The sequence below is a fragment of the Cydia pomonella genome, chromosome 12 (genome assembly GCF_033807575.1).
Source record: "Cydia pomonella isolate Wapato2018A chromosome 12, ilCydPomo1, whole genome shotgun sequence".
NCBI classification, from domain to species: domain Eukaryota; kingdom Metazoa; phylum Arthropoda; class Insecta; order Lepidoptera; family Tortricidae; genus Cydia; species Cydia pomonella.
Window position 1 is genome coordinate 21,853,503 of NC_084714.1, and position 11,599 is coordinate 21,865,101.

Consider the following 11,599-nt stretch of genomic DNA (forward strand, 5'->3'; position numbering starts at 1 on the left):
GCGGTGCGTTAGTTTTCGTCATGCTTGTAAAAATTTTTTTTTTTTTTTCATGTTTTTGTACTATCTATGAATATAAAGTTAGTCTGAAAAATTATACTGATCTTAATAATTGATTAATTGTTACTTATTTTAACCCTCGTTTACCGATATCTAAGTGTCAACGTACTATTCGGTATTCGGCCAAATAGTGATATTGTGGCCGAATACCCAATAGTGGCCGAATATTCGTTGCATCTCTTAATATCAACCTTCGTCCATTCCGACAAGGTTCACGATGGCTTTCAAAGGGTTAAGAGAAAAAACAAAATTAAAGAGTAAAATAAAAACGTGTAATAATAATAAATCACTGGTTCATGCTTCAAATAGTAATAAAAAAAAGTTTCGCACAACGAACTTCGGTAAACAAAAACAATCTTTTTTTTTCTAAGCTATAAAGTTTTTTCATATGGTCGAAGACACTCTATTCTTCAGCCGGTGCTGCAGCTCGGCCTCCATGGCCTTGGCGGTGTCCCAGCACTGCTGGGTGAGCGTGGCGTGTCCCCTGGAGAGACTGAGCAGGCGCGCCAGCACGAGCAGCCGGTGCAGGTCGTCGGCGGTCACGGGGGCGTCGGTCGTTGACTTGCGGCGCATTTCGATGAAGTCGTCTTCTACGAACTGTGGCAAATAATAATGTGTTAATGCGATTAATGGCTACCAACCTAACAAAAACAAAACGAATACAGTTTTAAACTAAGTGCATTGCTGCCAACTTACAAAATATTCATTTGGTTGCATAGTAAAAACAATCACTTCATAAGTCAGAAACACGCATGTGACACCCGTAATATAGCAACACCCATAGACTACGAAGACCGCTTAGCGTTGCTTGTTAGTCTCCGTAGGCTACGGTGGCCAAAATCGAGAAAAAACTGTCCAAAAATTTAATTGAGCAAGTAGCAAGTACCAGGGCCTCATGAGTTACGAGGAGGTGTCGCCGACCGGCCGGTCGCGGCCCGGGGCGGGCCGGGCGCGGAACAAGGTATGCTCGCGCGTCTTGGCTATATACTCGTACTTTTGCTTTGTTTACCTAAATTAAGATTTATTTTTGTTAACTCGTAGGAAAAGTATTGTATGCAACGTTGTATAAGTAGGTCAAAAAATGCTAGTGGCGTATTCCTTTACCGTCTTTTTTGACCCTTCTTATACAACTGTTGCATAAAATACTATTAATAACATACTCTTACTTATACTCTTTAGTTTATGAATGCGTGGCGGAAAATTTTCAAAAATTGCGAAATTTTGGATGGAACAAATTTTTCAGTACCAAAACAAAATTTTGTTTTTGTGAAATTTTATCGTTCCGAAAACTTTTCTAACTTCATTAGAAACTTTCTGCAACTTGCACACCTTTACTTTTAGTAGTAGGCAAGAAATTTTTATTTTCGTTAAAGTTTAATATCGTTTGAGAAAGTCCTCTGTCCATATATACTCATGTTACCTTCAAATCCTCTGTGATGGTGTACTTGACGAGCTTGAGGTTGGTGAGGTAGGCGCGGATGAGGTTCATGATCTCGTCCTTGAGGTAGTAGGTGGCGGCTTCCACTATGGCATCAAAGATTTCTAGTGAGGATTCTTCCGGTCGGAGTGGAACATGGTAATCACTCTGCAAATAAATAAATAAACATTCGGTCATTCTTTGACTTTCACTATTAATAAAAATAATTTATTCAGTAACTTCATAACTTAACAATATGCAGGTTGGCGTCTCTTTTTAAGTATACAAGATACCTGTGTCAAGAGACACCGCTCTTCCTTACTGGTTTGCTAAGTAACAACAAAACAATGGTTAAAAAAACAAAAATAAAACTAAAAAATTAAATTATGTTACATTTAAATTTACGTTGCAGGAACTTTGAATTTTATTAAATAGAAAGAAGCTAAATAACTAATTGAAGCCACATGTGTGTGTGTGTGTGTTTGTGTGTGTGTGTGTGTGTGTGTGTGTGTGTGTGTGTGTGTGTGTGTGTGTGTGTGCGCGTGTGTGCGTGAGGTGTATGTGTTAGCATAAAACTATAGCATAGAAGAAAGTTGGAAAGAATTAGCGAAATACTCGTATTACGTGATTTTAACTAATAAATCTTCTATTTCTGTGTAGTTCTTAGCCAGTTTAATATTTTATTTTTAAATTCTTTATTTGTAGAGGAATATAAGTCAATTGCATTATCTATAAGGTTATATAGTTTTGCAGATAACTATACAACAGTACTTTGTAGATAAAACCCACTCTCTATATCCTCCTAAGGCCTAGGCATACGAGAAAAACTCCAAGATTTGCCAGTGAAATATGAACCTATACTGTAAGAAATAGAGTTGATCTTGCTTATGACTGAAAATTGAACTTAGCAAAACGGATGTAACTTTATTTGGACTAAAATAGTACATTACGATACAAGCGCGAAAAATAGGAAATTCGAAACGAGTGGCGATAAATTAAAACACGACCGAAGGGAGTGTTTTAAATCGACACGAGTTGCGAATTACCTATTCGCACATGTATCGTACAACGTTTTACCGTACATATGGCCCTTTAAATGTTCGACATAGTAACGTAATATGCTACTTCTCGCACTAGTGCTATAAAGTAGCCCCATATGTACTGTAAATGATTTAAATTTTATCAAATTTAATAAGTACATTTAGTAAGTTGTGATAAGAGAGGTATGGGCATTGTGATTGTCATCTCGCTTTGTGTGGTAGGACACAGCACAGCGGATGTCATTCCAGATCTAGAGCAGAGCCCAACTGGGGAAGTTGCAGAAAATCGCAGCCAAATTATACTAGACCCTTCTCATAGTGTTGTGTTCCTGTCGGTGAGTAAGGTTGCCAGAGCTCAACTCAAAACTGGTATGGATATGTTCCTCATTGTCTCCAGAATACGAATTGACCGGTTTTAGTTTATGGAGGGGGGAGGGGGTCGGAAAAAAGGGGGAGGGGGCAGATGGCGACCAACCATCTTTGATATTTGTTCACAACTTGAGTGCTATGGGTCTCATAGTGTTGTGTTCCTGTCGGTGAGTAAGGTTGCCAGAGCTCAACTCAAAACTGGTATGGATATGTTCCTCATTGTCTCCAGAATACGAATTGACCGGTTTTAGTTTATGGAGGGGGTCGGCAAAAAAAGGGGGGGGGGGGGGGCAGATGGCGACCAACCATCTTTGATATTTGTTCACAACTTGAGTGCTATGGGACTGATCAGTTAGTGTGTGGTGTCGTTTGAAAGAATATTAAACGTACCTACTATATTGTGTCTTAATAAACGTAGTCATAACTGTGGTCGATAAAATAAGTACCGCTAAAACATGCTTCTAACTCAATAAATTACAACTTTACCGTAATTAATGTTATTACAAAATATACGAGAAATTTTATGAACTTCCCAAAAACATATTTTTTTTTGGTATATGATATTATACAACCAACTAATGCTTAAAAGTGGGTAAAAAGGGGGGTTTAATTTACTATGGATAGCTATAAATTTTACGTAAGGTCGCGGACAAAAGCTAGTGTATCAGAAATTAAAATTACCGGGAGCAGCGACTTCCCTTCCGACAATATCAAAACTGCCACATCCGCCTCAAAGTCCATCTGGTAATACTTGAAGTCGTATTTGACCTTCTGTGTCTTGATCAGATCGCCGAGAGCAGTGACGTTGTGCACGCCGGCGGCGCCCAGGCGGCCCTGCTGCAGGCGCGTCTCGTCCAGCACGAGGTGCGTGTGCCGGCTCAGCTGCAGGACCCCGCTGGTGAGGCGGTTGCAGTCGTAGTCTTTTCTGAAAAAAAAAATGTTGTTCCTACTTTGGATCGTCTTGAATAGAAATTTAAGGCGAAGTTACAAAGTCGAAGTTCTCGTTATAAAACGAAATGAGTTGCGTTCTACATTATATATTCTTTGTATAACAATTTTAAAAACGGAAAACGGGTGGAAAACGTCCGTCTGGGCGTCCCAGATACCGCTGGAGTGACGAAGTCCTAAAAGACCTGTTCGCCCTCGGAATCGACGATCGGGGGAGCCGCCGCGCGGCCGGCCTGTACTGCGGCCCAACGAGAATTCCCTCTTCTTACGGCCAGTTGACCAAGACGAGGTAAAAAAGATAATTACAAACTTAAAAACCAAGTTTAGCTATGGTGTGGATGAACTACCCGCATCGCTTATAAAAGCATGTGCTGATGAGTTGACGCCACCACTGACCTACCTAATAAACCAATCGTTTGCCGAAGGCTCATTTCCGGACTTGCTGAAAATTGCCTTAATAAAACCGGTCCATAAGAAGGACAAAAAAACGGATCCCAAAAATTATCGCCCCATCGCGCTTCTACCTGTGTTTTCTAAGGTGTACGAAAAGGCCATGTACATCAGATTAAACTCATTTTGCGAAAAATATAATATATTTGATAACGCCCAATACGGTTTCCGCAAGAATCGCTCCACGACATTAGCCGCCTACACGTATACAAACGAAATTTTAAATATTCTAAATAATAAAGAATACGCTTTAGGCATTTTGCTTGACATGACGAAGGCGTATGAAAAAGTAAATTACGATATACTACTGCACAAACTTTATAGCGTGGGAGTCCGTGGCATTACGCATGAATGGTTTAAATCATATTTAAAAAACAGAACCCAGTATGTCGAGATCGAACACATACATAAAATTTCGCAAGAGATACGTACTATCAGGTCTGAAGTCCAACCAGTTACGGATTCCATCCCTCAGGGGAGTGTGATTGGATGCGTACTTTTTATTATATACATAAACGACCTCCCTAAAATATTTAAAGAACCGTGTGTCATGTTTGCTGACGACTGCTCTCTATTGGTTTCATGTGAAAATAATGAAAATCTTAATGAAAACCTATACGAGATTATGTCTAACGTTTTACTTTGGATGAAAGACCATAATCTTGAGATAAATTTTTCTAAAACAAAATTAATGCAATTTAGGCCTTGTCAGAAATCAGAATTAGACGTAGATTTTACTTTTGATAATACCAAGATTGATTGCGTTTCGACATTTTCTCTTCTTGGTATAACAATAGACTGTAATATGAACTGGAAAGCTCACATCCAGAAAATAAAAACAAAAATAAGCCAATTTATTTATGCATTAAGGGAACTTAAAAAGTCAACAAACATCCAGTCAGCTATGGTGGCATATTATTCGTTTGCACACGCATGGCTTTCTTACGGAGTTAATTTGTGGGGAAATAGTACTGACGTTCAGGAGCTATTCATTCTACAGAAGAAATGCGTTAGAATCATTGTAAATATTAAACAGTTAGATAGCTGTAAACCTTACTTCCAAAGCTTAAGAATTCTAACTTTGCCATGTATCTACATATTTGAGACCTGTAAATTCGTGAAAAATCATCCAGAATTATACTCCACATTCGGTGGTGTGCCACGTCGATACGAATCACGTTACAAAAACAACTTGCTCCAAACGTCGTCAAAATTACAACTTCATAGAAATGGACCATACTCTATGTCAATACGAATTTACAATAATTTGCCAGAAGAACTAAAATCGGAAGAAAATTATAACAAATTTATAAAAACTTTAAAAAATTACCTAATCGAAAATGCTTTTTACACCGTTAATCAATACTTGAACTCTTAAATTCATCTTGACATTAAAATATAAACAGTCCTAGTCATAATGATATAATATTATATTCACCTCTCATCCAAATTTGAATTGTTAATTTTCTTATTACTTTGACAATTTTACCAATGCTTTATACAGATGTTTTACTAATTTATTTTACAATGTTTTACCATTATTATTACCGTAATTGTAGTGAATTGTGCGTCATTCATTTTGATTTATATGAGTTTTAACGAATAATTTTAGTTTACCTAAAAATATAAACGAATTATGTATGTATGAAACCTAGATTAGGAATATTCTGTATTTTGCTAAGCCCTATCCGGGTCCTAGTAGATATGTATGTACCTAGCATTAAGTTGCATTTGTCTACTGTAATCTACTTTGGTTGCAAATAAATATTGAATTGAATTGAATTGAATTGAATACCCAACTGGCGTGAAGTGGCGCAGGATAGGGCAGAGTGGCGCTCTCTTGTGTCAGAGGCCAAGGTCCTGTTTGGGTCACTGAGCCAGTGAAGAAGAAGAAGATAAGCAACAAAAACTATTGCCAGACCTGCTAGGCTAGCATGAGTTGCGTTCTCGCGCGCGACTCCATACTTGAAGTCGCTTTACATGTTTAAAGATGGAGTCGCGCACAAGAACGCAACTCATGCTAGCAGGTCAGACATAGATAATGTTACGTAAATGGTCATGTAAATTTTCATGTTAAAAGCTAATAAGCATGACGTTTTTAAAATGAGAGTGTAACTTGCATTGTATACTAGCGGTTTTTCAGTGCGGCGGGTTCAGGTCAAAGAGTAAAACAATATATGTATAGCTCAGGTGTCTCATAAGATGATCACTCAGATAAGGGAGGATTTCTCTATGGACAAACACACAAACAACAAACTGATAACGTTATATATGGCGGAAGCAATTGTCCACCGATAGAGAACTAAGTATCAAACTTTGAATAAAAACGAATGTTAAGGATGACGATTTTTTATACCACGTCGATGGCAAACAAACATATAGCCCTCCCGAAAGTAAGAGTAGGTTACCATACACTAATGGAATTCAGTCATAAAGTGGGTCACTCTCTCCTCTCGTCTAATACTCAAAGGTCAACTGAAAGAGATCCCTTAAACACCTTAAAAGGGGTATGTTCGCCTTTGATTTTCCTAATAGAGGGAGTATTACTGCAATGTTCTGCCACCAAAGTGCGGCACTAGGACCTATCGTAAACCATAGAGTAACTTATGTGTACTGTGCCTGGAACTGTTTATTGAAAAGTTTTCACAGATAATAAAATATGACATTGATGCATCAAGGCGGTTTGTTTGGAAAGGGCCTACCGGAAAACGCGAATATCTAAATTTAGTGATAGAGAGGTTAGATAACGAAATTTCGATTTTCTTGTTTCGCAATAGACCCTCAGATTGTGATGGATTGTGGTAGTGGCGCCCCCTATGCAGAGTTTCGCGTAATGTTCCCGATTGTAATTACTTTTAGGTACTATGTGTTTTTGTATCATCAAATCAATTACTGAATACAAAACAAAACAACTGAAATGGAGGTGGGCTGGACATACTATTAGAGGAGGAAATAAATAGAGCAAAATTGTAACACTATGGCTTCCTAGAGGACATAAAACAGAGGTAGGCAATTTAAAAGATGGTCCGATGAAATAGAAGACATGGCTGGAAGGACTAAAATATGGACCAGATTAGTGCAAAATAAGGAAGAGTGGAGAAGATTGGGGGAGGCCTTTACCCAAAGGCACACAGAATCGGTTATCGTAGATTAAGGAAAATTATAGATAAAGTATAGAAAGGCTATAAATATAAAAATACTGTGTTTTGTATAATAAAGAGTTTACTACTTACTTGGGCAGCAGGGCCATAGTATTCAAGTTGTCCACAGTGAGCGGCAAGTAGTAGCTCTTGGTGACGAACTGCCTGATGACGTCGTACAGCTGCCGCGCGAACTGCGGGTACCTGCGTGTCGGCAGGCTCGAGATGTTCAGGCAGAACGAACCCAGCGTCAGCGTCTCCTGGCGGAGGTAGCTGGGGAAAAAGATAAATTAAGATGATATGAGAACGGAGCCCTTTTCTCCGATTTGAGAACTTCTGGTGAATATATCTGTCACGCTATTGGGAACTCCTAAAATTAGTACGGTAAAAACAGCTGCAGCTTAGGCGAAAAATCCTGCGTAAAAATTTCAAAAATCGAGGTTTCGTACTCACCTGTTTTCTCCTCCAAAATTTAACCAATCGTAACGAAAAGCTTCATTATATCATTTTGTATAAAATACTTTTTCAACAGGTCAACTAAAATATTACTTTCTTTACTATAAAAATTGGCTACTTGACAGTTTTTTGTAAATAAAGTCAATCAATCTGGATTTTCCTGAGGATCAAATGTCTATGGACTCATGGCATTTACTCGTAAGCAACACAAAGGTCAGAAATGAGAGTTAAAGTCTGACGCTCGCACTCGACGATTGAAACGCCTCTAACAAATTGATATTGTAATGTGACGTCACATTACATTAGTCTGTCTTAATTGTATGGAATATTAAGAAAAATGCTATTTTGACCCTGAAATATTTAGTTATATATATAATTGAAATACAATTTATTTTACAATGAAATGTAAGAAATCGAATGGTACCATTTTCTTTTACCTTTTTGAAAGTAATAAAAAAATTTTTTTTTGAGACTGGAGCCTGTATTTTTTAATAATCTCAATATGTCTTTTTAAATTCCACTTTTTTTATAATAGATGGCACATTTTCTATCCATTTTGCTAAATTATGTTATAACATTCAACATGCGTCAAATACCCAATTAAACAAAATTAGGTACGTATCTCACAATCAGTAGATAAAAAGATAGTACAAAAGACATCAACGCACTTCTTATTCATTAAAAGAAGCACGTTGATGTCTTTTGTTCTATCATTTGGTTGATTCCGCTCGACTATGGGGACACGTGATTGGTGGAACTCATTAAAGTTGACTAAAGCGTTTCGTTAGAAGTCATTATAGTTGAGTGGGGAGCCCATAGTGAAAAGTATGCGATTACAGTTTGGTATACAGTCTTAATTCAACCATTAAAGTTGATGAGTAGAAAAATATAGTTTTGATAACTTACACACAGGCTATGAGGTGACATATGAGGTATTCAGCGGCCAGTTTGTCTCCTAATAGCAGCTCTGTCAGAGCCTTCAGTAAATGCTCCCGTGCTGTATTTGCTTCCTTCAACACTGTGCCTGAAAACAAAAAGAAGTTTGATCAATCCTTGATAAAATATATTCAACCTGATGAGGCCCTGCGGCTTTTAGGCCATAGCCTAAAAGCTTTGCATTAAATAAGGCTCGGCTGGATTTTAGTCAATAGACGTGCCTCTCCCAAGGCAATGCGACCAAGGCATGTTTACACGTGGCAATCTGCTCGCGAGGTGGCTCGTTCTGTGAGACCCCACCTAATGGCGCCATCGAGAGCCTGCCGCTTTATTAAAAACAGTGTGAATTGCTCCCAAACAGTTGATGCACATACACGTATATGGTGTCAAATGAAAACTGTTTAGATATTAACAAAACTAAAAATATAGATTCGGCCTTTCCAGTTGAACTTCATGACTTACTTTGATCAAACTCTCCTTCAACCAGGGGGTTACAATGTTCCAACTTCTTCACATACACAGCATGTAATCTCGGTACAAGACTCGGCGGCGGGTTGTGTGTAATGGCTTCTACCTCATTCTCACTCTGAGGATTGATCAGTGGGTCTGTCTCAGGTTGGAACTCGCCAGATAGTGCTGGGTCTATGGATAAGAATCCTACTACTTCTATCATTTCATTTAGCTTTAGATGGTCGTCTTCTGTGTATACCTGTAACATAATGCAAGCAAGCAAGTAATATAACATCTTATATATGAGAATTGGACACGGAGCCAGAGGAGGCCTCGAACAAGATGGGAGGATGAACTCAAAATCACAGCGGGCCCGAATTGGAGAAGAGTGGCCCACGACAGACCCCAATGGAAAGAGCTGGAGGAGGCCTTTGCCAAGCGGCACACTGAGTTAAGAGACATACTCTAACTCAGAATAAAAGGGCTTAATAGATAGATAGATAGATATGAGAATTGTGGTAAAACAACCTTAAATTCACATTAATAACAACAAATTATTCTTCACAAAGTAGTAATGGTCTGTTGAAACAATAGATCAAGATAATACATAGAATACAGAACAACAATGAAACTAGAGATTAATAACTTGCTTATAGTTTGAAAAAAAAAACTAATTTAAAAATAATCCTTGAGTCCTAATTATAGGCATTGACAGTTAGACTGTTATATACCTGCAGCTGCAACTCCAGGGAGTTGGGCTAAAGGAATGCAACAAGTGATCGACAGCCCACCTGTTTCCAGCCAGGCGCCCCTGCAATACATCTGGACTGTTATATCAAGTTATAAAAGAATCTCACCTTAACTATACAAGATTGGCTAGCAACATCAGGCAGCGGGAAGTTCAACAGATGTTCCCGAGACACCACATTTGCACCTGCACCCTCTGCCTCCTTAGTCCTAGGCTCTTTATTCGTAACTTCCTGCTCCACTTCCATCGCATCATCCTCTGTCTCATCATAGCTGCGTTTCAGCTTTGTTGAAGATGAGAGACGTTTTGAAGTGTTCGGTTGCTGTTTTAGGTGGCTTAAATGGTTTCGGCTGTCTTCAAGCTGCTGAGCCCACTCATTCAGGCCTGGCATAGAAACTACAACCATTGTCTGACGTTGCCCACTTTGAAGGTTATTTGCATAGTTTATTTTCTCATTTTCCTGTAATTGGAATCACATAATGTACTTTGTTAGGCAACTTTTGACATTATTACAATATTATATTATAACATCTTTGTTTTTTAAGTTGAGAGGTTAAATCCAGTGGCGGGGCAACACCAAAATTTTATTTGGGCAAGTTACATTTAGCGAGGCCCTCTGGTGGCGCAACAAATAACGAACATATTATGTTGTGTCCAAGATAAGGGTACTTATTTGAGGTGCGAGGCCCTTCGAACCGCGAGGCCGTAGGCCGTGGCCCACGTCGCCCACGCCTAACGCCGCCTCTGGTTAAAGCATTATTTTTAAAAGAGAGAAAGAATATAATTTATACAGAATGCTTAAACAACAACAAAACTGTGTCATTGGTTGAGGTAAAACCATAGAACCCTATTACAAATAAACAAAGCAATGTTGAAAATGGTTCCATTTCAATATTTTTTAAACAAAACTGTATTTTATTTCTTAACATTTCTAAACCTTTATAGATCTATGAGGATGCCAATTTTAGAAAAACTTATATGTATAGGTAAGTACAAAATACTACTTACCAAAATATTAGCTGTATCTCGATACTTCCCAGACTTGCTCCTAACCTCATTAGTCTCAGAGTTGTACACTTCAAACTGCTCAAAGTAGAACTCCGGGTTGTGCATGTCTTGGATCATACCCCGGAACCGCACCAGCGTCCCGTCGGGTAGATTGTGTGAGGCATTTGAGTTTATAAGAGGTATCTAAAAAGGTTAACTAAAGGTCATTCTAACTATTGAAAAAACATATTGTCCCACCTCAAATTAGAAGAAAAATAAATTAAGATAGTATTACCTGATACCAGTTAGGTAGTTTCAAAAGGTTTTCTTTCCAAGTTTGCTCGTTTGCGAGCCATGTATCCGGAGTTACAGTCTCGAAACAAAAGGCAGTGTCGTGCATTTTGTGAGTTATAAATTTGACTAAGTGCGGGACACGATTTAGAAGAATGTGTTGTACCGATTTGTGACCATTAAAAAGAACTATATTGTTATTTTATTATAAAATTTATCTATAAAATGTATCATGTGTGATTGTGTGCACAGATTGACAGCGCGCCAAATTATTTTTGTTTATAGATTTATATATACAGATATATAGTTT

The 11,599-nt window shown here is 38.2% G+C and overlaps 1 protein-coding gene across 1 annotated transcript; it reads right to left on the bottom strand.

Annotated features, from left to right (window-relative positions):
• Window positions 1-307: 307 nt before the first annotated feature.
• Window positions 308-11,543, bottom strand: LOC133523851 (mini-chromosome maintenance complex-binding protein). The gene is made up of 9 exons (XM_061859599.1): window positions 11,294-11,543; window positions 11,020-11,202; window positions 10,121-10,471; window positions 9,276-9,522; window positions 8,784-8,901; window positions 7,515-7,694; window positions 3,565-3,808; window positions 1,478-1,642; window positions 308-654 (listed from the first exon to the last, which is right to left on the bottom strand). The coding sequence occupies exons 1-9, from the start codon at window positions 11,396-11,398 to the stop codon at window positions 442-444; spliced, it is 1,806 nt and encodes a 601-aa protein (XP_061715583.1). The 5' UTR covers window positions 11,399-11,543; the 3' UTR covers window positions 308-441.
• Window positions 11,544-11,599: the final 56 nt, after the last annotated feature.